Consider the following 24,266-nt stretch of genomic DNA (forward strand, 5'->3'; position numbering starts at 1 on the left):
GCTTCTTCAGGTCAGCTCCTGCTTAATTTGCTTAATGCTAATTTTCTTCCTTTCCTGTTTCCTTTCTTCCTGTATTTTTTTTTAGTATTCACAGATCCTGACATCTTTTGACTTGTTTTCCTGCCTTTCTGCACTGCTTTCCATTTATTTATTTTTCTCACCCACATTTATGTTTCCTTGCTTTCTCTTGTGTATTTCCATACATATATACACTAACCACCTCCCATACAGCAATCAAACAAAGTTGTTCTACTATACACAACACATTGGGCCAACACACACACAGACACACACAGACACACACACACACACACACACACACACACACACACACACACACACACACACACACACACACACACACACACACACACACACGATGTGACGTCCACAGTTGACGCACAAGACCAGATGCCCCCATAAAGAATTCTACTACTACAAATTTGATTATAATAATAATTATTTATCTTTACCAACCTAAGTCTAGGCAGCCTCTATGCATGGACCGAAGGATTATATTACTACATGGATTGCAATTTTTCATTTTTAGTTCCTTAAACAGAAGGGCACAATTGAAAGAAAGATTGTGATTATAACCACAGAGCAGGAAATGGCAATTATAGGGAGAGGAGAGGAATGACTCAAATGTCTATGCAAAACTCAAATTTACTAGGGTGTAAGCAGATGTTGATTTCAATGACTATTGTTGTCCACGAGGTGGCAATGTAACGCCACAAACAATTGCCCCGTTTGCTTTGCGTTTAAAGTTTAAGTGCGAGTCATTTCTCTCAACGCTTTTTAGTAATAATTATTTAGCATTTGTTCATTCTGTTTTACACATGAAATCGAAAGCCTATTTTGCAATGTTTTATGATGGCGATTGGTTTCACAAATAAATTGCAACCTTTTTAACGGATATTGGATAAATGCTGCAGATGTATTCAGCATATTTGCTAAATTGTACTCTTAATAAGTGTGCCTTTCTAACCACGATTGTTCTTGTTAATAAAAAAATGCATTATAAATAAAAATCAATATGTACTCATAAATATTTATTATTTAACAAGATTTGGCAGCAATAACATACATTTAGTGTTATGTTGTCGATCATGTACATTTATATTTTTGAATTATAATTCAAATATAATACATTTATATTAATTTGTAATTTGCTTTCAGCACTGCCGATGTGGATCACATTGGGAAATTAGTATTACAATCAGCTATATAAGATAGTTTAAAGCCTCAATGAATGTATATATAAATATGAATCAGATCATTAAGACAAATATAAATACAATGATGTTACATTTTAGGAATGAATCATAAGTAAAAGCATTATATTCTAATATATATATACATATGGGCATCGTGTTCTTATTATATATATATATATATATATATATATATATATATAAATACACATATACATACATATATATATACACACATATATAAAACAAAAAATATATTGACATTTCAGTATGTATAATGAATAAATCTAAATATTTATGTCACAATTACATCAAACGAAATGTAAAAAAAAAAAAATTAAAAAAAATCAATTGCAAAACAACAAGCATCCCCAGTTTTTTTTTCTGAAATACGTTGCAAAGCTACTAGAAATAGTATTTTGTGGGATGCCAAGAATGAGTGTGATCATATTGGATTGGGGATGGCCATCACGAATCGGGACACACACACATAAACACATGACGGGATTACAGAGTGTCACCATGGTGATTTTTTTCCCTTTAACAAGCACTGCATGCCATGTCACTTGCTGTCATGGTTTCAGATGAAAGTATATACACGCCTGACCCTACCTACCCTTCGTCCATGCCTTCCCAAGAAATACCAAGAACCGAATTAAAATGGTTGCCATGGTAACCTCAGAATAGAGGAGTAGAGTAAAACAATAGTCAGCATGTGAAGGTGCGAGGAAATTTGCAAGGGCGCAGAAAGAGACTTGATTGGATCCAAAATAAGGACTGGCGTGTTACATTTTGTCCCAAATGAAATGTAGAAATCATGTCAATTGATCCATATCGAGGTCATACTGCGGCCATTGTGCAATAATTTTACTCTACGAGGAATATGCATATTTAAATCAAATTATCGTCCCTGCAACCTACAGGCGGATTTGTCACCTAAATGCTCGTAACCTAGTGCTAACAATACTTCCACACCAGGGGTGCCTATTACATAGATCGTGATCTACCGGTAGATCTAGAAGCCTCTCTCTTAGGTAATATACTTGACTATATAGTTAATTAATCACCCCCGATGGAAAATAAGTAAAAAAACAGGCTCGGCAGATCAATAAATACTGGTTTATGCTACATATCTGCCAAGTTCCAAGACGATCTCTTCATAAATGATGGAGGAGTAGGACTTCAAAGTTAATTATTATAGCTCCCCGCATCATCGTGCATATTTTATAGACTTTGCCCTTGGCTACACTAAAAAAAAGCCCCCCGAGAGGTCTGGGCTCAGGTGCCAGCATACCCCAAAACTCCAATTGAAGTTTTCTATGAAAAACCCTGGCGCATTTGGCCTCACGGTTCTGGGGTTCGAGGGTTTGATCCCAGGTCGGTCCTCACTGTGTGGAGTTTGCGTGCTCTCCCCAGAGTTGCGAGGGTTTTGTTCGGGTACTCTGGTTTCCTCCTGCATCCCCAAAACATGTTTGGTAGGCTGGTTGAACACTCTAAATTGCCCCTTGGTATGGAATTTTGAGTGTGGATGGTGGTCCGTGCGATTGTCTGGCCAACAATTCAAGGAAGGTGTCCCCCGCCTTGTGCACATAGTTAGCTGTGATAGGCTTCAGCACCACCCGCGATTCTTGTGAGGATAAGCGGTTCGGAAAATGAATATGAAAAGCGGCCCGGCGGGGGCGAGTGGTTAGCGTGTCAGCCTCACAGCTCTGAGGTGCTGGGTTCGAGTCCAGGTCGGTCTACCTGTGTGGAGTTTGCATGTTCTCCCCAGGCCTGAGTGGGTTTCCTCCGGGTACTCCGGTTTCCTCCCACATTCCAAAAACATGCATGGTAGGCTGATTGATTGGACACTCTAAATTGCCCCTAGGTATTAGTGTGAGTGTGCGTGGTTGTCCGTCTCCTTGTGCCCTGCGATTGGCTGGCCACCAATTCAGGGTGTCCCCCGACTCTGGCCCGCAGACAACTGGGATTGGCTCCAGCGACCCCCGCGACCCTAATGAGGATAAAACGGTTCAGAAAATGAGATGAGATGAAAAACACACGTGTATCCATGTTGCGAGGCATTCACAACAGTAGGTATATAGACCTTACAGTCCACACCTAGGGAAAAATAATGTCCTGAATATATGTAGTTTGATAAACTGTAACGCATTGCCCGATGAGGGCGGTGATACGTTCACGGCTGTTCGTCCCCGCTCGTCGACGCTGTGGCGTATGACATCGCAAGCACACCATTTTACCACCGCGTCTCCATGCTGTAAAAAAACAGCATTTTTTTCCTCCTAGGGAGCAGATTAACGTGGTGGACGGAGGTTCGTCGCAAGTATTGACGTCTTTTCATCATTTTGGGGGGTTCTTAATTTTCGCAGACATTGACATTAAATATCAAGTGTAAAAGAAGGATGTTTATGCCATCGGCCACTGATACGTGTGCGCCGTCCATATAGCTAAATGGACACGCCTCGCAAGCAGTTAGCTTAGCGGATAGCATCACAAAGTCACGTCAACTTGACGGATACAAGATCTGTCTTTGTCTCCCTGTCCTTCAGACCAATGAAATCTCGGCGCTACTTAATGGTCATCAGATCCACCTACTTAGTCAATTTAGAATTTCATTTATTTAATTAACTCATGGTTATCGGTGCGCTTGTTTTGACTCCACAAGTGAGCCTTAATGTCGGGAGGGGCGTGGCGTCTTTTTCATGGGTGCAGACCGTGCAGAAACAGTGGGTCGACTGTATGTTTGTGGGTGGATTATGTAATAAAATGAGGTAGGTCAGTGTTTCCCAGACGGTATTTATGTATCCAATGTAAATATGTTACGGTAGATCCAACGGCGCAACACCAAACAAAAAAATCACCAATTGTATACAGACTAGTTACGTGGACTAATTTAATAGGCAGTGGCTCCTTAGCTGGTAACCGGTCAAATAGTCCCCGGGGCTACTTAGCCGGTAACCGGTCAAATAGTCTATATGGCCCCATATGGCTATTTAGCCGGTAAGAATTCTGTGTGGGGTAAATAGTAAGAAACTATGGCGATGGAGCCACTGCCTAAATAATAGTCATTAAATCCCTATTCACCTAATGTTAAAATCTATCAATTGGCAATAACCCATCAAATTTAAAAAAGATTGGTTGAATGGTTTAGAAAATCCCCTATTCACTCAATGTTAAATAATAGGTTACCGGCTAAATAGCCCCTGGGACTATTTGACCGGTTACCGGCTAAGGAGCCACTGCCAATTTAATAAGTTAGTCACCGATTGGCAGATCAATTTTCGAGGATGTGACAGCTACACAACATTTTCTTGGCAATTTTAAAGGCAGTGTTATTTATTTGCATAAATTTGCTATTCATGTTTGCATACCTGTCAACCTCGGCCAATTGCTCCCCTTATCAATGATTGCAATTCCCCTTATTAAGCGATAATAAACCGTAGAAATGCAACTCCTACCAGTGAAGGAGACGATCCAGATTAGAGCCGTAAAATTTATCAAAGGAGAATTGAACAACAATTATATAAAGATTTTGGTGACTAAAAAATGTAGGCTTCTTAGGTAATTTCTTAGAACACATCAAAGGCACGCATCGATTGTAACGTGATTTTTTTTTTTTGTATTTACACTTCGTGTTTTTTGGTCTGGTGTCGCAGGTACAAAATATAATGGAAGTGCAAATTGAACAGCAGGACGAGGATCTCACATTCAGCGCCACAGATACCAATGGTAAGAGGAGTACCGTACAGTATACACTAGACCTGGGCAATAAAGCGATAACGGGAATTATCATCAAATCATTTTTGTCAACCGGTGTTGGTTAGCACGTCGACCTCACAGTTCTGGGGTCCTGGGTTCGATCCCAGGTCGGTCCTACTGTGTGAAGTTTGCATGTTCTCCCCAGGTTTGTGTGGGTTTTCTTAGGGTACTCCAGTTTCCTCCCACAGTCCAAAAAACATGCTTGGTATGCTGGTTGAATACTCTAAATCAGCAGTCTCCACCCTATTTCTGACTGCGGACCAGTAAAACTCTTTCTATTTTCTTGCGGACCGGTTAATGGGGAGGGCGATAACTTATTACAAAATTGTGCGGGAGTGGGGTCGATGCAGAAACGACGTCCACGACGGCAAAACAAAACAAAATAAAACAAAAACAAGTCCCAAGCATAATAGCAATTATTTAACATTATTCTAACAACTTTTCTCATTTCCAGTAGGAGGGCGAGATTGAAAACGTTAATATTTATTACTCTGACGGCCTGGCACCAAGTAGTTTGAGGACCGGTACTGCTCCACGGGCCGGTGGTTGGGAACCCCTATTAGTGTGAGCGTGAATAGTTGTCCTTCTCCTCGTGCCCTGCGATTGGGTGGCCACCAATTCAGGGTAGGCTGGGATAGCCCCCCCGCGACCCTTGTGAAAATAAGCAGTTCAAAAAAGGAATGAATGACTATATAAATCTATAGTAAGTATTAAAGTAATTGGTTACTATTGACCGGCACTTTAACTCAGACGGTTAGCTCGTTTGATTGCTGCCAGACCCCCAGTCAAATTGGCTTGGACCTCCATCGCCGTAATGACAGTGAAGCATGGTTATTCAATGCTAGCCTTCACGGTTGAAATGGATTTTGTATCTTTAACTGTCACTCTCAGTGAATGAGTTAAAGGCTATAAACAAAAAAATAATCCTGAAGTACAAGTACAAATTATGTATAATAATTTTTGAGTTTAAAACATGAGGAAAAATTACTAGTCTGAAATATACTATTGACTGCATGTTCTTAGTCGCAGTTACAGCAGCAGTATATACATTTACACTACTGAAACAACCTTTGCAGAAGTTATAAAAAGATGAAAAATGTAACAGGATGTAAGCTTCTTTAGTGGGTCATATTCAATTGAGAATTAAAAATTTGCTTCGTTCCAATAAATACTGGGCAGCGGGCAATAGTTTGGACACCTGGTTTAGTCTAACAGACTACAGTTATCATTGTGACAGTTAGTTTTCTTTAATGGAATGAGCTGTCGCTTGGGTACACCCATAAAGACATTAAAACCATTTTAACTCAGAAACAGCAGTTCAATCACAATACTGTATTTACTGTGTATGTAACATGGGAATATTGTAAGACAAAATGTTGCAATGCCTGGTGTGGATGGTTTAAAAGCTAACTGGTCAAATCTAAGCCTCTCTTCTCACACAAGATCACTTTTTAGATCTAAATTTTTGTGTTTCTACCTATACACCAGATTTTTCATCAGCCAAAACATCATAAGTTATACGTCTGCGATGCTTTCCTTTTGCTAGGTAAACGTCCCGCAGAGGACATGGACGAGGAGCACGCCTTCAAGCGCTGCCGCAATGCTGATGAACTGTTGGAACTGCGTGTTCTTCTCCAGAGCAAAGTAAAGAAGCCATGTGTCAGTTTAGTTTTTCTGTCCTTTTCTGTCAATAAAACCTCCCTCTTTTGTTTTGTTTTCACAGAACGCAGGTGCTGTTATCGGAAAAGGCGGGAAGAACATAAAAGCTCTCCGCAACGACGTGAGTAAACAATTGAAATGTTCAATGATTTATTTTTTATGAGGTATTCCATCAGCAAATCCTAATCGTAACCTTGGAATGCATTGATATTTTATCTGTTAAAATGTAGGGATGGGCAAAATAAAATACTCAAGCATTGCATTGTGAAACTCTCCCTGGTTGTTCTCAGCACTTAGGACACCCTGTATTTTGAATTTCTTGAGTCATAAAACTTGTCTAAAATGTTCTTTTTTTTCTCCCCTAAACTCTGCAAGTTATTCTGATGAAATAGTTTTTTATTGTAATCATGACCTCAGAAAAAAATATTTAAAACTTTTGATTCTTGATTTTTTTAACCCTCTGTCGCATTGTCAAGTGCGTTCTTCACAAAATGTTGCAAAAGTTACTCGTATAGTGGAACCTGCATATTTACAATTGACACTCAGTTAAAAGAGAGAGCAACTAAGACGTGTCTCATTACCAAAAAAGCACCAAATTAATGCATAGTTTTGGCAGGTGTCTTTGTGTAGAAAGACTCAACTTAATGAGCAGCTCTGGCAGGTCATTTATTTTAGGCGAGGCTGTCTGCACCACATTTAAAATCCTAATGATTGTTAAAAGAGTCAGAAATGCGTGTTCAAAAAGATCTGAGTATTGCACTGAGTACATTGCGATGTCGCAGTACAAACGAGACATTCTAGACGAAATAATCTAGTTTTAAATTGATTTTCGGATTAAAAAAGGCCAATACTGATATACATTGGCGCTGATAATAGGCCCGAACGATAATTGGCTCTGTATTATTGACTACCTTTTCACTAGACAGCAAACTATTAGACACTGTGTCATTAGTCCATTTCAACGGATTACCCAGAATTCATCAGGGCTAGTTTCACACCCCACTTGAAATGTCTATGTGTGTGTGTGTACCCCACTTTGGCAATCGCTATCTTTTTTCAATGATTATGCCCATCCTTATATGCAATACTACTTTTAAAGATTTTAATAGTTGGCCCAAAAATACATGGCTACCTTTTTTTTAAAATGTCACTGACATGTTTAATGTGATGCATGAGAAAATCCAGTGGCAAACATTGTGGCCATTTCTTGATCATCGGGGGGCATTTTCCTGTTCATTTCACATTTTGCCTCAAAACGTCAAAGTTCAGCGTGCATTCAATTAAAGATGTATTCCTTCTCCCCCCTCTTCCCCCCTTGTCCTTTCTTTGTTTTTTTAATGTTTTATTTTTTTTGTGAATTTTTTGGTCACCTTCTGCCCGTTGCCCATGTACTGGACCGACATGCCCCTCCTGCGTTGGCCCAACCCAACCCCCGAACGCCCACCTGCCACACCCTGGTCGACCTTGCCCATAAACCGTGCCCCTAACACGTGATTGATTCCCCTCCCCCCGCCCAATGCTGCCCAACCACCATCACCTCCACCTCCATGCAGTACAATGCCAGTGTGTCAGTCCCAGACAGCAGTGGCCCAGAGCGGTATGTCCCAACAGTTATTGCCTCACTGCCTGATGACAACGTCATGAATAAGCTGCCTTCTGTTTTTCGCTGCTGCGTCTATATTTTATCTGAATAATTACATTGCCCCCTCCCCCCCCCCCCCCACCTCACCGGCAAATCCCCCTTATCTACCCTTCCCAACCCTTCCACATGTCCTCTTGATGTTTCTGTCCATTTCTTAAATGTATTCTCCAATTTAAATATGATATAAGATGATATTTATCTGTCCAATTCAAGTTTTACAAGAGAGGTGGACTTTTTTCCACTTAAAACACACCCGTGGAACACTTACTCACCTTAGCCACCACCACATCTCTCTCCCGCGTTGCACTCATGATGTCTTCCGTTTTCGCTCATCCATTTAATGTCGCCTTGCAACTCCCATAACCCCCATCAGCTATTAACTTGTCGATTACTTTGCACTATTAGCGATGACTCATGATGGCGTTGACCCAAATTATCAGTGCTATATACTAGATCATTAAATAACAAATTAAGGTGTGAAAATACAAATTTATCCGGAAAGGGAGCAAAGGGGCCTAAAACTGGTGTGTCCAAAAAACAATCCACGAGCCAACTCCAGCCCGTTGCCTTGTTTTTATTGGCCTGCAGCATTTAATGAAAATACAGTGGTACCTCGACATACGATTGTAATCCGTTCCGAAACTGAGATCGTATGTCAAGCTTTTCGTAACTCGAGCGAACGTTTCCCATTGAAATAAATTGAAAACAAATTAATTCGTTCCAACCCTCTGAAAAAACACCAAAAACGGGATATTGGATTGGAAAAAATGTTTTATTTCTTCTAATTTGCCATATATTGACAAAGTAATACATACCGAGTGGTTTAATAGTAATAAAATGTGTTTAATAGAAGTAAAATTAGACGCATTTCGCGGAGGGTAGAGACAACGACACACACGGAGGTGGAGGGGTGTTCGGGGGGACTTTATCCACGGCACTCGTAAATGAACAAACACATTTAAATTAACTTGGATAAATATATACAGACACACTTAAACATACGTTTAATGTAACTTTACACAAAACTGAATTCTAATTTTGTTTTAATCTTTTGTTACCTTCGTTTTCCGGGTTAGCGGTTTGCCACGCCTCCACCCTCACGTTCGCTATCGATCAACTGTTTGCTGTTGTATTTCCTTCAACATATTCCGAAAATGATGCACACACGTCCTCACAATAGGATAACGCACGACCACTTGCCAATGAGAAATAGTCTTGATTGAGCAATCGCGGGAGCTTCTTTCCTTAGAAAGAATAACAGGAAATGCAATAGCTGAGCTTACCCACGTATTGATTGTGGGTAATGAAGTTTTATTCTGAGAAAGGGTGCCATTGCCTATGAGTGTGGTGTGCACGAGTATACTTCATTACCCAGAAAGCCCTCTTTTTTGCCCGTGCATGCGCGTTGTGCGTTTCCTGGTCGAAACTCGTCTGAATAAATCGTTTAGTGCTCGTAGATATCAGTTGTATACGAAAGAGATGCGGCAAAAAAGAGCCACCTGGCTTGGTCGCATCTCGAAATTTTGATTGTATCGCAGGCGAATTATTCGATCGAAATTTTTGTCGTACCACGAGTTACCACTGTAGCATGCAATATTGGCCATACCAAAAGCTTAAATTCAGCCTACATTGCACTGCATTGCTTTAACACTAGATGTACCTACTCAAATAAATAGCGCTCTCTCATTAACAGAGGGGTCAAAACCTGACATTTTTTTAAACAAATAGGAAAAAAGTGAACTTATTTTAGTAGTGTAAATATAAATGAAGTGGTACCTCTACGCACAAAGCTAATTTGTTGCAGAAGTACTTTCGTAACCTGGATTTTCAGTAAGCAGAAGCATATTTTACATTGAATAAGCCTCGTTTGTTCCACAATCTTTAATACTTTCCCCCTGAACTCTTTAAAACTGATGAATGTACACCAATTTTTGTCAAATATGTATGCAAAACCAGAGAAAAAAGATAGGATTTTTTTAATTAAGCCATTAAAATGAAAATGCAAAGACATTTTCCAATGTGGTGGAATTGCAAGTGGCAGCCCAGTAATCATATGTACACGTACACACACTAAAATAATATTGTGCACACTTTTCAAAATTCAAGAAACAACATGTTAGACGTCCAATAATTGGAGGTTTATCGCGGTCAGTGGCAGCCAATGAGTTAACACTTGAAATATGTTTTAAAAGCTGATTTAAAAAAAAAACCTGATTCAGATTGCCCATTTACAATTAAATTTGGAGGATTTCAAGATGGCCTTGCATCCTTTAATGTTTTTCTAAAGCAACCCTCAGAGAGAAACATTTGGACACCCCTGACCTTAAAGATAGGAGATCTCCTTTAAAAAAAACAATAAGTCCAGCACCAACAACTACAGCTGAGTGAAATGTGCTAACCACTAGTATGCCAACCCAAAAGACAAAAATGTAATTCAATTCCCTCTTTTTAATAATTCTTAGACAATGAAAAATTACTCATCTGTGTCAGTGGCGCTTGCAAGCTGAGTTAGTAGTCGAGAAAAACATGAATAACATCCAGTATCTCCAGCATGTGGCAGACCTTCTAGCAGGAGGGCATTTTACCAATGCCATTACTATTTTAGCCAATCAAATGCGAGTATCCCAAATTCCCCACCCTTCTTTGCGACTTCATTAATTTTTTTAAATCAATATATTATCTTGAACTGGGAAGCCAGACAGTAAATGATCCTGTTTCAGTGCCATTGATGCTAATTAATGTCCTACCATTTGGAACTGGGAGAGTACTTCTAGTTTAAATTGGTTGAAATTGAATTCATTGGATGTCTATCGCTGTCAACGGCAGCCAATTAACAAGTGTACTCATACGACCCCTCCCCTGCTAAAAATGGCTCCGAACTTTTCGTACATCTTTGCCTTTCTTGCACCCTACTTCCTCTCCTGTCCCATTTTGTAGTGGGTAATCATGTGCATTTCCTTCCCTCATTCTGACGCCCTCCCCACACTCATCATCTCCTTGGTCACGTTGTCTCGACAGGACTTCTCAACTGGTCTAATTTTCTGTAGCACTGTGTAATGCCTGAATTCCAACTTATTCAATTTGTCTGAGCTCTTCACATCATACCATTTGAACCGGAAAGACAACTTTCAAACACTAATATGTTACATGACAATACAGTGGTACCTCTACTTACGAAATTAATTGGTTCCAGAAGTTGTTTCATAACTTGGATTTTGTGGAGCAGTATTTTAAATGTCAGTTCTCTAATGCCTTCCACGGTCCTCAAAAAAACTACCAACTAAATCCTTCAAAAATGTGTCCCAGTGTTGCATGAAAGATGTGAGAAACACAGAAAAATGAGATAAAATGATAAGAAAATGATTTAGTAATGAATTAAAATGAATAACAACCATGCAAAAACATTTTGTACTTGTGCAGGAGTACAGTGCAGTGTAAGCAGGAAGCTAACGATAGCACATAAACACATGCACAAAACCACACATCTAAACAACTTCAAATTATGAATTCAAAACCACATTGCTTTAAATAGAACTCCAAAGGAGAAACAGTCTCTCCATCTCGTAGTTCAGTACAAAAAGAACATGCCAAGGAATTGTTGCTTTTAATGTTTCCTTTTGCTTAAGTACCGTAGTGATGAGGCTTGTAGGTGGTGTGGCCTTGCAATATCAGTAAACTGCACGCCCCTTATCTTTTGTTTTTCCTGGATGGATAATAGGGCCCGCTTATTCATTTCATTCACACCAATAATGTTGATTAAAGAACTCTGTGACAACAAACGGCGGTCAAAAGAGAGTTGCGGTTGTGAAGCTTCAATGGTAACCCAGCAGAATGTCAAGCAAGACACTTTCAAAATAAATCAACGGATACAAGAAATGCATTTACGTTATGGGGGATTTCGTAGCTTGGATCTTGTTTGGATTGGATTGGATAACTTTATTCATCATGTATTCGGGAAATTTCATTGTGACAGTATTTCATATTTCGTATGTAGAGGTACTACTGTATTTGATTTATGCCCACCAGTTGAGAGTCACTCGTCTCAACCCTTTCCCCTTCCTCATAGCTGGCATTGTGTAGTGGGGCCTTGCTTAAGTTTTGTTTATGTACGTGGGTTTATATGAAAGAATTCCCCTCTTATATGGCTTCTTAGTTCTAGCCATTTGAACGCAGTCATTCCTTCCAAGATAATCCTTTCTAAGTGCATGTTAAACTGCTTGTCTAGTATTAATTGGAAATAGCAAGGTTGCAGTTTTCCAGCCATTGAGGCCTCCTCGCCCAAGCCTTTCTATACGTTTCATTGATCACATGTTTCCCTTCACTTTTCTGTGCCTTGGTGTAACATCTTGCTCTCATTTTGGCTTTCCTCACAGAATCCTAAGCGTGAATGCCAACATCGATACCATCGGAGACATTCTGCTAAAGATCATACCAACTTTGGAGGAGGTAAAAATGTATTATAAAATATATTTGAGATCTAGTGGTGTCTCAGTACCAACATTCTTACTTTGTACTGCTTACGCATAAAGTTCCCTCAGCACCAGTAGTGAAATGATACCTAGAAATAAAATAAACTACCATTAAAAGCAGTGTTATAATGACAGAGTAATTTCAATTTACAGTCTGCAGCTTGGAAGTTTTAATATTTTTGAACACAGTGCGTTTACAATGGTTAAACACCAGTGAACATTTTCTATATGCTATCCTGTTCAAAAATTGTAGGTTTTGTTCCAATGGCATCATGTTTGTCTTTAACATTAAGGCCAATAAATCCTTGGAATCAATTCTTAGACCAGGAACTGAGGCGGAACTAGTAATAACAGTGAACACATTTCATAAGAGCTTCTATTTTAGTTTGTTTATTTCACATGTGTCAAAGTGGTGGCCCGGGGGCCTAATCTGGCCCGCCGCATCATTTTGTGAGGCCCGGGAAAGTAAATCATGAGTGCCGATTTTCTGTTTTAGGATCAAATTAAAATGAGGAGTATAGATGTATTTGAAATTTCCTGATTTTCCCCCTTTTAAATCAATAATTGTAATTTTTTAATATTTTTTTCTGTTTTTAGTTCAAAAATCATTTTGTAAAATCTAAAAATATATAAAAACAAAGCTAAAATAAACACTGTTTTAGATTTATGAAAAACTGAATACTCAGGGCTTTTAATCCAGTTATTTTAATCCATTTATAAAAAAAACAAATCTAAATATTATATGTAAAATGGTCTGGCCCACGTGAAATCAAGTTGACGTTAAAGCGGCCCGCGAACCGAGTCTGACACCCTTGGTCTATTTGTTAGTACAACACTGGAAATTATTTGTAAAAATATACGATATTTAATGCTATTAAAACATCTGCCACAATTCTATTCAATTTAATCAATTCAATAAGAATTCAATTTCATTTTTTTTGTCACGCATGCAGGTTCTTGTGAAAACCAATGTGATTTATTGAGGGAATAAAGCGTGTTTATGTGAAATGAAACGTTCTTGCACATATTATAAGGAAGAAATGTAACGGAACTTGAAAGACGTGGTTTGGATTTCGGCGCAGTCCTTCAGCAATCTCGAAATTTGACTCTAACGTCTCACCTTCAATACATTGAAATTAAATAATGATTTAATACAAATAAAAAATAGTTTCATGTTTCATTTTCATTGGAAAGAGTTCATTTTTACTTTAACGTTTTAATTATTTCAATGTATCATTACAACTATCACCAGCTATGTTGAACAACTGCACTACTACACACTCTGTGTTCATTTGCATATCTCTGAAAGGCACAACTTTCCCTCATTGTTGTGTTTGTGTAACAAGTACCAGCATTACAGTGGTGTCGACTTTGATTGCGAGCTGCGCCTGTTGATCCATCAGAGCTTGGCAGGCGGCATCATCGGCGTGAAGGGCAGCAAGATCAAGGAACTGCGAGAGGTAAGCTGAGAGTCTTAGAGAGAAAATCTTTCTCAGAATTCACCATTCCACATGCTGTAGTAGCACTTTTATGACATTGTGCTTCTTCCAGCATACACAAACGACCATCAAGCTATTTCAAGACTGTTGTCCGCATTCTACGGATAGAGTTGTATCTGTGGGTGGCAAGCCAGACCGAGTGGTTGAATGTATAAAAGTCATCCTGGAATTGGTGGCTGAGGTGAGTTTTGAAGTTTATACACTTAAAATTCAGCTGCAGCTGGTCACCTAGTCAATGATATAATTCACAACCCCAGTCAAACTATTTTAAAAGGCGGTATATAATTTGGAAAATACTGTACAGTAATCCCTCGAATATCGTGGCCTCAACTTTCGCGGATTCACTACATCGTGGATTTTTTTCTGGGGGTGGGGGGATGTATTTATTTATTTATGTATTTCTAAGTTTATAAAAATGTGAAAATCCACGAAACTTTGAAGCGGAAGCCACTCTACTGTCTTCCGCTTGTTACTGCAATTTAGCACTGAAGAAAAAAATAAAAAAGGTCCTTATAATAGGGTTGATCTTACTTCATAGTTTTTCGTTTATCACGGCCATGTCTGGTCTACATTAACCACGATATTCGACGAATTACTGTACTCATTTGAAATGTACTTTTATTTATCTGTAAAGTTGTCTATTGTTAACTCCCTAATAAAAATGCTAACTGATATAAGGCAATCGTGGTTACTTTTCAGGCGCCAATCAAAGGCCGCGCCCAGCCTTATGATCCCAACTTTTACGACGAAACGTACGACTATGGTGGCTTTACCATCATGTTTGAGGAGCGGGGCCGACGGCCTGTGAGCGGCTTCCCGAGCCGAATGCGTGGCGGCTATGAGCGCCTGCCTCCCACGCGCAGCGGCCGTCCGCCGCCCCCGCCACGCCGGGATTACGACGACCTCAGCCCCAACCGGGGTCTGCTGCCGCCTCTCAGCCGGGGACGGGTGGGCAGCCGATCCCGTAACCTGCCGCTCCCACCGCCGCCGCCACCGCGAGGAGGGTAAGGACAGTGCTCTTCCTTCCATGACAGCTATTGGATTGGATAACTTTATTCATCCCGTATTCGGGAAATTTCATTGTGACAGTAGCAAGAGGGTGATTAGACAGAAGGCCGCAGAACAACAAAGCAAAAGCACAAAGTACAAAGCAAATCAAAGTAAATGGGATCGTTAAGAATCACCAAATCAAATCATTAAGACAGAAAAGCAGCAAAAACACAAAACGAGCAGGAGTGGACGGAGCTACCGCCACCGGCTGCCACTTGAACGGCACCATCTTGGTTGCGGTAGCAAACACGAATACAGACTCAGAAAGACGTTGTGAAGTTGGACAAAAACTGGAACCACACACAGGAAGTTTTCCACAAGATGGGGAACTTCTGCAGACTGTGACCGAGGTAGAGAATATGCAGAGTCACTCTTCCAAGCTTATCCGCACAGTTCCTCAGTAATCTAGAGCTGAAGACAACAGTAGCAGAGTAGAGCCCCTCGACTCCGTTGCTGGTAAGCGCCGACAGCTCTTCCATCTTATCCCATGATGGAATGGTTGGTCAGAAGCGCTGCTTCTTCTCCCGGCACTTTTGTCCAGCTCCGAATTTCCAGCGGCATTGAGGTGTTGCTCTTTCTGCTGTGTATTGTTACGGCTAGTCCCATGTGTATGACAGCGTAGGCATGGCTGAATGGTTCCAAAAAAGGAGTAGCAGAAAGAAGCCAGGCTAACGGAACAAGGAAAGTTGTAAAACATTAAAGTAAAAATTATAAAGTGCAAAGTAAAGTAAAAAGGAATGTATTAAGAAATATTAAAATGTAATTAAAAAAAGATAGAAGAGCTGTAAAACACGAAAAACATAAAAGTGGACAGAGCTACTGCCACTGGCTGCCACGTGAACGGCACCATCTTGGATCTTCTAATATATCTTATATTGCACCGAGGGGTCCAAACAAGTTTTTAATTGTCTTAATTCAACTCATTTTGACAGCGTTTTAAAAATGCAACTTTGTTTATTATTTTAGTATTTCTTCAATTTCTTAGGGATAGTGTTTCCCAACCAGTGCCGTGGGAAATTACCTGCCAAGAAGGCATAAATTATAATATTCTGGGAGGAATAATAATGTAATATTGCACGATTAAAATTGAAATATAACGAACAATAACTACATGTTGTAATATTACAAGATTCAATTCGTAATACAGTCATACTTCTACGTACTTGCGAAATTAATTGGTTCCAGAACTTGTTTCGTAACTTAGATTTTTTTTCAAATAGAGCAGTACTTTATATGTAAATTCTTGAACTAAATTCTTTAAAAATGTTCAAAGTCTCCCAATTTTAGATGAAAGATGTGGGAACACAAAAATGAGAGAAAATGATTTATTATTGTGTCAAAATGAATATGAATTATACTGGTTTTATTTTTTTTATCAAATATATTTTCATTTTTTATATTTCTTATTTTCTGTTGGCTTTCATTTGTAATTTTGTGTCGATTTATGGATTTTATTTTTAAATGGTTTTGAGATAATACTTTTTAAAACTCTAAAAACCCTTTTTGCTTACAGAGACAGATTTTCCCACGGCAGCTATCATGATGACAGACCAAGGTGAGGTCCGAAATGTTAACTTGCACCTTTTTTACTGCCTATTGTTGCGTCCGTATTAATTAGCCACGTGGGATCTGTCTTCGGCCAATTCCACTCACTTAGGTTCTCCCTTTGGTTACATTGTCTGTAAATATAATATGTATTTGAGCTATACCCAGCTCCACATTGGTTTAAAATCAACCTCCTTTCCACCCACCACTTGCCTATGAGAAATAATTTCGCTGCTCTCCTCAAATTTTCTACGACTCAAATGCACTCATCAATTGAGATAAATTGTCTATTTGTACCAGTATTTAAGTTTGTTGTTGAGTTTGGGTTTCATCCTTGACAGCACACCCTCCTCCCACTCACATAATTAATAACATAATCAGTTCAGTGTACTTCCATCTTAGCAATATTTCTCATCTCTGCCCTTCTACACAACTGCCAAATTATCCCCATCCTTCATCAACTCTGTTGGCTTCCTGTAAAACAAAGAATCAACCCCAAGATGTTCCTCATCACTCTCAAAGCCTGGACCCATCTTGCATATTTGTCCTCCATTGCATCACCATTTGTTCCAAACCACTTTGCTCTTCTTCGACCTGACCTCATCATCTCTGCAATACTTTCTCTCCCACTTTTAAAATCCAAAATGAAAACACATTCGTTCAAATAATTTGATCTAGATTTATCCGTTTTTTTGGTTGTTCTATGATTCCTTGTGCTTAGATTTTTTTTAAATCTGTTATTTTGTCCACTTCAATTTGTATTTTTTGTACAGTGCCCTTAGGTGTTTTTAAAAGCGCTTGAAATAAAATGTGTATATTCTTGTTATTAATCCATTTTATCTTTGCAGTGAAAGAAGAAGCCGTGGAGGAGAGCGTTACGACAGCATGGTAATTGTCTATTCACTTCTATCCCAAAAATAAAGCTGCAGCATTAATGTGTAATGTGATCAGGAATCAACATAGAATCTGTGTTTTTTGTCTTGGTATATGGAGCAAGTGGAACTCTAAAACCAGACTAAATACTTGGTATTGTTGTGGTCATAAATCACAGTCGTCAGCCATCTAGTTCAACAGTTTTTAACAGTCTCATCCGCCTTAAAATCGAGCAGCTGTCAGACTTAGCGACTTGTCCAAAAATCTTACTCTGTTTTGCTGTGAAGAAGAAGCAAAAGATTATTCTGGGATCTATCTGTGCATCTGAAACGCAACATTACTGCTTGTAGTTAGAAAACGACGCCTTCTGCAAATGATCTGCAATTGCGACTACGTTGCAAATTGCTAACTTACCAGAGCATATAAGACTACAGTCAATTGACAGATTCTGTTCACACATACTGTAAGCTTGAACGGCTTAAACACTAAGAGTGAAAATGACCAATGTTAGGATATAAAACCTATTGTTTAGATCAAGGGTGTCAGACTCGGGTTGGTTCGCCGGCCGCATTAACGTCAGCTCGATTTTATGTGGGCCGGACCATTTTAGATATAATATTTAGATTTTTTTTTTAATAAATGGATTAACAGAACTGGATTAAAATTATATTATTAATTAATTTTATAGATCTAAAACAATGTTTATTTTAGCTTTTTTTAAATATATTTTTAGATTTTACAAAATGATTTTTGAACTAAAAACACAGAAAAAATGGATTAAAAAATTACAATTATTAATTTAAAAGGTGGAAAATCAGGAAATTTAATATACATCTATACTCTTCATTTTAATTTGATCCTAAAACAGAAAGTCAGCACTCATTATTTACTTTCTCGGGCCGCACAAAATGATGCGGCGGGCCAGATTTGGCCGCCATTTTGACATGTGGTTTAGATCATACAATATTTGCCAATGTTCTATAGTCCTGCCACAATTCAGTTCTGATCAGTTGAAATTTATATTACGTACACATTTCACCAAATCAGTAACATTTAACCTTAAGCAAAAATACAAAGAAATTTGCCCCCCAAAAATCAGAAAATTTAATGAAAAAAACTATTCTTTTTAATGAAACGACACACATAAGCGATGACGTTGTTGATAGATTTGAGGGAATTATTATTTTAATACAGCCTTATTAAACCGTCACATCCCCAAATTTCAGGGCATTTCTAAAAGGTTTTTAAAGAAGCGATCATAATTTCACATCTGAGCACAGTACAAGGAGTAAGCACCAGAGCCCATGCCTTTTCTTTTTTTTTGAGGGGCCTACGGTTGCCAAGCAACACTCGTCTCCTCGCTTGCCTCACGGCAAGCGGTGTACACCGTTGCCTCCCTTCGAATTTATAATATTTAATCCACAACGTTGTCGTTAGTCATTGATTGTGTGAATTTGTGGCGTCATGCAAAGGTCAAATAGAGGCACTAATGACTCAGAAGATGACATCAGTCAGAGTAGTTTAGAAGTGACTACTTGATAATACAAAATAAAAATTGAGAACATTCAGGGAAAACCTTCCACATCTGTTAAAAGAAGTATATTTAAAAATTAACAGTTAATACAATAATTTATGTAATGTGTGTGTGATGTAATTTTACTTTAGCATTGTGTTACTTTAGGTTTAGATATCCCTTTCAGTTTCAAGCAGATACAGCAAAAGTATGGTGATAATAGTCATGAAATTACTACTTTCATTTTATTGTAATTTTACCAATGATCAAGCAGGTAAATGTAGTCAAATGCCTACATCATGCCAATGTAATGGGATTGTGAAGAAAGAACGAGTAAAATAATAGATAAAAATAATAAAATGAAACAAAAAAGACATTTTTGGCATCTCATCACCTATCAATATTACGACTACATTGCTATTAGTGTTACTGAGAATTCCCTGATGCATTGTTTTTGGAATAACTATGAAATTGTAAAAAAACCTGTCAGATTTGAGTATAGTCTTTACAGTTTTTGATATGGTCACAATTTCATAACAATTTTAAGTCGTGTGTGAAATTTATGGCTTTCACAAATCAACTCAAGGTATAATTGTTGCTTTTGAATGTGCTTTAGAATGATTGTAATTGCCAGAAAAATATGCAACATTTTCTGTATAAGACTAGACCCACATATATTGTGTCAAAGTGGCGGCCCGGGGGCCAAATCTGGCCCGCCGCATCATTTTGTGTGGCCCGGGAAAGTAAATCATGAGTGCCGACTTTCTGTTTTAGGATCAAATTAAAATGAAGAGTATAGATGTATATTAAATTTCCTGATTTCCCCCCTTTTAAATCAATAATTGTATTTTTTTAATCATTTTTTTCTGTGTTTTTAGTTCAAAAATCATTTTGTAAAATCTAAAAATAAATAAAAAAAAGCTAAAATAAATATTGTTTTAGTTCTATAAAAAACTGAATATTCAGGGATTTTAATCCATTTATAATAAAAACAATCTAAATATTACATCGAAAATGGTCCGGCCCATGTGAAATCAAGTTGACGTTAAAAAGGCCCGCGAACCAACCCGAGTCTGACACCCTTGGTGTATACGATGAGTTATACAGTAACGAGGATGTAGTTAGACAGCGAGAGACTTGGTTCCAAGGTTCAGGTTGTTTTATTAGGAATACAGGTGTGATAGTTCAGGTCAACAAGGTCTGGAATGTTGACAGAACCTCTTCTTGTTTTGAAATCTAGGCCACCTTGTCAGAAATGTCATAGAGAGTTAATTCTAATGTGAATGAGCATTATTATAAATTAAGACTATAAGCACACCATCTTAATTCTGACACTAAACCTGATTTTTTTCCTTGTTTCTGTAATAGAGTGGAGGCAGTTATGGTGAGTCACACCATTTTTCTTAATCCCGCATACTGTACGTAAATTCCATTTGTGTTAATCCCATTAGCACTATTAAATAAATATTTTTTATTTGTCTCCCTGTAATTTAAAAAAACAACTGTAATTTTATTAGCTGTCGTGGTTGAGTCTGACGCAATGTCACAAGAGTAAATATTTATGTTCAACACTTAATGTTTAAATGATGGTGTTAATAGTACATTCACAATTTTAAATAATTATTTTGTTTTTCTTTTGTGATGTGTTTAAGACAATTCCTGGGATCGCTTTCATCCTGGTAAGTGGGCAAAAAAAAAAATCAGTGTATAAATTCACAACATAATACTCTCCATTATTGACTTTCTAAGGTGGCCGAGGCTCCTATGGTGACATCGCAGGGCCTGTCATTACCACGCAGGTCACCATCCCCAAAGACGTAGGTGTTCAAAGTTGGGAAAATTGTGGAAAAGAACCACCGGCAAAGTTTTATGGCTTTTTCACAGCTCGCTGGCTCCATCATCGGTAAGGGAGGCCTAAGGATCAAGCAGATCCGCCACGAGTCCGGGGCTTCCATCAAGATCGATGAGCCGCTGGAGGGCTCGGAGGACCGCATCATCACTATCATCGGCACGCAGGATCAGATCCAGAATGCCCAATACCTGCTGCAAAACAGGTGAGCCAACGTCACCTTTAGTGTTAGGAACCAGGCTCTCAGCATTTTTTTGGTGCAAACGTATACCGTATTTTCACGACTATAAGGCGCACATAAAAGTCTTAAATTTTCTCCAAAATAGACAGGGCGCCTTATAATCCAGTGCGCTTTATATATGGACCAATACTAAAATTGTTATCACGATAAAATAAAATAAATCAGTCGATAGGGTACACCATCCTCTGCAGCTCTTACAACTATGGCAAGCAGCCCCCGACTCTACTATTTTCCCCGTAGAAAAAGTACTGTGCAGTGACTGCTGGGATATATAGTTCTTTTGTCAATACACCCAATGGATTGTGGTCTGGACATCGACATCAACACAGCTTTACAAAGCGTGGAAGGCAGCGCTGGAATAGTTACGCTAGCTACTAGCTAGCTACTATTTGCGAATGGATTGTGGCCGCCTGGACGAACGTATAAAACTCAGCGTTTTCGATGACACATTTGGACATTTGTTCAATTCGGACATAGAAAATGAGGACTTTGATGGATTTGTGGGTGATGATGATGTGAGTACATTGTAAAATGGCTAAATAAAGTACAACCGAACTCAGTTTTGCTTCCGTTGCCTTTTTAAAAACGTGTTTTTAGCGTGTGGGTGTAGCGTGTATGTTTTGCCATGCCTGGCTGCGTCTATAAAAACGGTGCGTCCTTTGTGTGTGTAAAATACAGAAATAGCACTCGTTACTGACACTGCGGCTAAAAATACAATGCGCCGTATAGTCGTGAAAATACGGTAATTGAAAGTACCATTGATGGACTTATTATTAGAGGGGGAGGAGAGTATAAAATACAGTGGTACCTCTACTTACTAAATTAATTGGTTTGAGAATTTTTTTCATAACTTGGATTTTTCATTAATAGCATAGTTTACATTAAATTTGCATAATTTGTTCTGAGTTTTAATACTAACGCCTAAACACTTTAAAAATTATACTAATTTGTATAAAATACATATGTATTTACCACGCCCGTAAATAAGACAAAATAGCATAAATATAAGAAAATTATTTCAAATGATGCCCCAACACCGAACCAAAAACTAACACGTAACCTGAACATTTTGAATGTAGAAGCATTTGTAAGTAGAGGTACCACTGTAATCATAAAATGATGTGCAGAGCTATAATTGTGTGTTCCAGTGTTAAAAAAGATCAGTAATCCCTTTGTCAACTGAGTTTTAGCAGGGGCCTCGTACAAATTTGTTCCGCCACTGCTTCACGTGTTCCTGATTTTTAAATATTTACTTGGCTGACTAGTTGGCCTGTTAGACGGATGGAAAAGTAACCGTAAACACTGAGGAAAAGCTAGCCCTAAACAACAATTTACAAGCCCCAATAGGGCCTGCATTTTTTTCCACGTTGTTTTTCCCCTGACTTTTCTGATTGGTTGTTTTTCCTTGTTGTTTTCTCATCAGTGTGAAGCAGTATTCTGGGCGGTTCTTCTAGGACAAGAGCATGTTGAGTGACCCAAAAGTGTACTGTTAGCTGTCCAACAGACATTTCTCTATTGTTGAAGGATCAGTTTGACTGTATCCATATTATCATCTGGAAAATTATTTTTTAAGAAAGACAGCCCCATGACACTGGGGGGTTGGTTTTAAATACATCATGCCAGTTACCTTCAAATTTAGAATTGTTTGCTTTACGGTTTCCGCATGCAGTGTTTTTTTTTATGTGAGTACTGCACTCACATTTTATGTCCATGAAAATTAGCAGTAGTTAGCTTGGCGTTATTTACGGACATGGATAGCGTCTTCAGCCTTGTGACAATTTCAATGCTAGAATGATTAACTGTGAATTTTTTTCTTCAGTCAGTCAACGTCGCCTCTCTTTAGCTAACACTATTATCTCACTATTACGCTTAAAAAGACTTGTTCAGATGTCATGCATTTGCTTTGATATTTGATGAATGTTTGTTATTTTGAATCATTTTTACATTGTTTTCGTAAAGCGGGAATACACTGTAAAAATTGTGTATATAATTCTTTCATCCAGTTTTTTTCCCTCTCACCAAACGAATGCTTTACTTTTTGTGATTTTAAGTACTCTTGTGTTTGATCATGTATGTGGCTTACAGCTTATGTTAAAATTTCAGTAACTGACATGCCTTTTGGTAACTTGTGACTGATATCCTGAAGGGGTTTTGCTAAATAAAGGTTTCTTTTTTTCAGTCTTTGCTCAGTGTTTTGGTCAACTCCAGGTTTGTCATACAGTATTTTTTTGTGCAGATTTTTTTTGTTTTGTTTAAAAAAATAAATAAACAAAAGCAAAGTAAGGTTCTTTGCTTTCTTTTAAAGGAAAAGCTCATTTCTGCTCCCTCAATTGTGGCGCCCAAGCATGAATTTGTCTCCATATGTTGCCTTTTTAAATTAAAGTTCATTAAAAGCTAACTGTACTGTATGGTTTTACGCAATCTGGTTTGTCTGATAAGTAGGAAAAAGATACTGTGCATGCTTTTTCTTACGTTTAAAAAAATAAAATAAAAGCGGCCTGGCGGATGAGTGGTTAGCGCGTTGGCCTCACAGCTCTGTTGTCCTGGATTCAAATCCAGGCTGGGTGGGTTTTCTCCGGGTACTCCAGTTTCCCCGAAAAACATGCACGGTAGGCTGATTGGACACTAAATTGCCCCAAGGTATATGAGAGCGTGAATGGTTGTTTGTCTCTTTGTGCCCTGCGATTGGCTGGCCACCAATTCTCTCTGGCGTGAAGTCAGCTGGGATAGGCTCCAGCACCCCCCGCGACCCTAATGAGGATAAAGAAAATGAGATGTTTTTTTTAAGAACTGGTTGTGGGACAGCCATAACTACGGATTAATCAGGTTTTATAAAATAATACATCCCAGATTATAGGTGTTGTATTTCTAGCATTATCAGCAAAAAAACTATATTTTCTGTAGACTTCCTGACTTGCAAGAAAACTTGGGGCTGTTTTCTGCACACATCTGT

The 24,266-nt window shown here is 38.5% G+C and overlaps 1 protein-coding gene across 3 annotated transcripts; it reads left to right on the forward strand.

Annotated features, from left to right (window-relative positions):
• The first annotated feature begins 3,500 nt into the window (after positions 1-3,500).
• hnrpkl (heterogeneous nuclear ribonucleoprotein K, like) lies at positions 3,501-23,491 on the forward strand. 3 transcript variants are annotated; one of them, XM_077623040.1, is made up of 16 exons: positions 3,501-3,537; positions 4,871-4,943; positions 6,520-6,617; positions 6,697-6,753; positions 8,186-8,229; positions 12,648-12,720; positions 14,096-14,203; positions 14,295-14,423; positions 14,942-15,246; positions 16,806-16,847; positions 17,686-17,725; positions 20,592-20,607; positions 20,876-20,902; positions 20,973-21,040; positions 21,108-21,277; positions 22,737-23,491. In XM_077623040.1, the coding sequence occupies exons 2-16, from the start codon at positions 4,883-4,885 to the stop codon at positions 22,765-22,767; spliced, it is 1,269 nt and encodes a 422-aa protein (XP_077479166.1). In that variant the 5' UTR covers positions 3,501-3,537; positions 4,871-4,882; the 3' UTR covers positions 22,768-23,491. The 3 variants fall into 3 exon arrangements, with proteins under 3 accessions (XP_077479166.1, XP_077479164.1, XP_077479165.1); XM_077623038.1 differs by having other exon boundaries at positions 3,503-3,537; positions 14,090-14,203; XM_077623039.1 differs by lacking the exon at positions 3,501-3,537 and adding an exon at positions 3,927-3,985 and having other exon boundaries at positions 14,090-14,203.
• The last annotated feature ends 775 nt before the right edge of the window (positions 23,492-24,266 follow it).

The sequence above is a fragment of the Stigmatopora argus genome, chromosome 16 (assembly GCF_051989625.1).
Source record: "Stigmatopora argus isolate UIUO_Sarg chromosome 16, RoL_Sarg_1.0, whole genome shotgun sequence".
Classification (NCBI taxonomy): Eukaryota; Metazoa; Chordata; class Actinopteri; order Syngnathiformes; family Syngnathidae; genus Stigmatopora; species Stigmatopora argus.

What these genes read in the sequence shown, in the direction of transcription:
- hnrpkl (XM_077623038.1), top strand. Translation starts at nt 4,883, where the DNA reads ATGGAAGTGCAAATTGAACAGCAGGACGAGGATCTCACATTCAGCGCC. An exon ending in TAAAAGCTCTCCGCAACGAC is followed by an intron (nt 6,754 to 8,185) that starts GTGAGTAAACAA and finishes ACCTCCATGCAG; the next exon opens with TACAATGCCAGTGTGTCAGT. An exon ending in TCATACCAACTTTGGAGGAG is followed by an intron (nt 12,721 to 14,089) that starts GTAAAAATGTAT and finishes TTGTGTAACAAG; the next exon opens with TACCAGCATTACAGTGGTGT.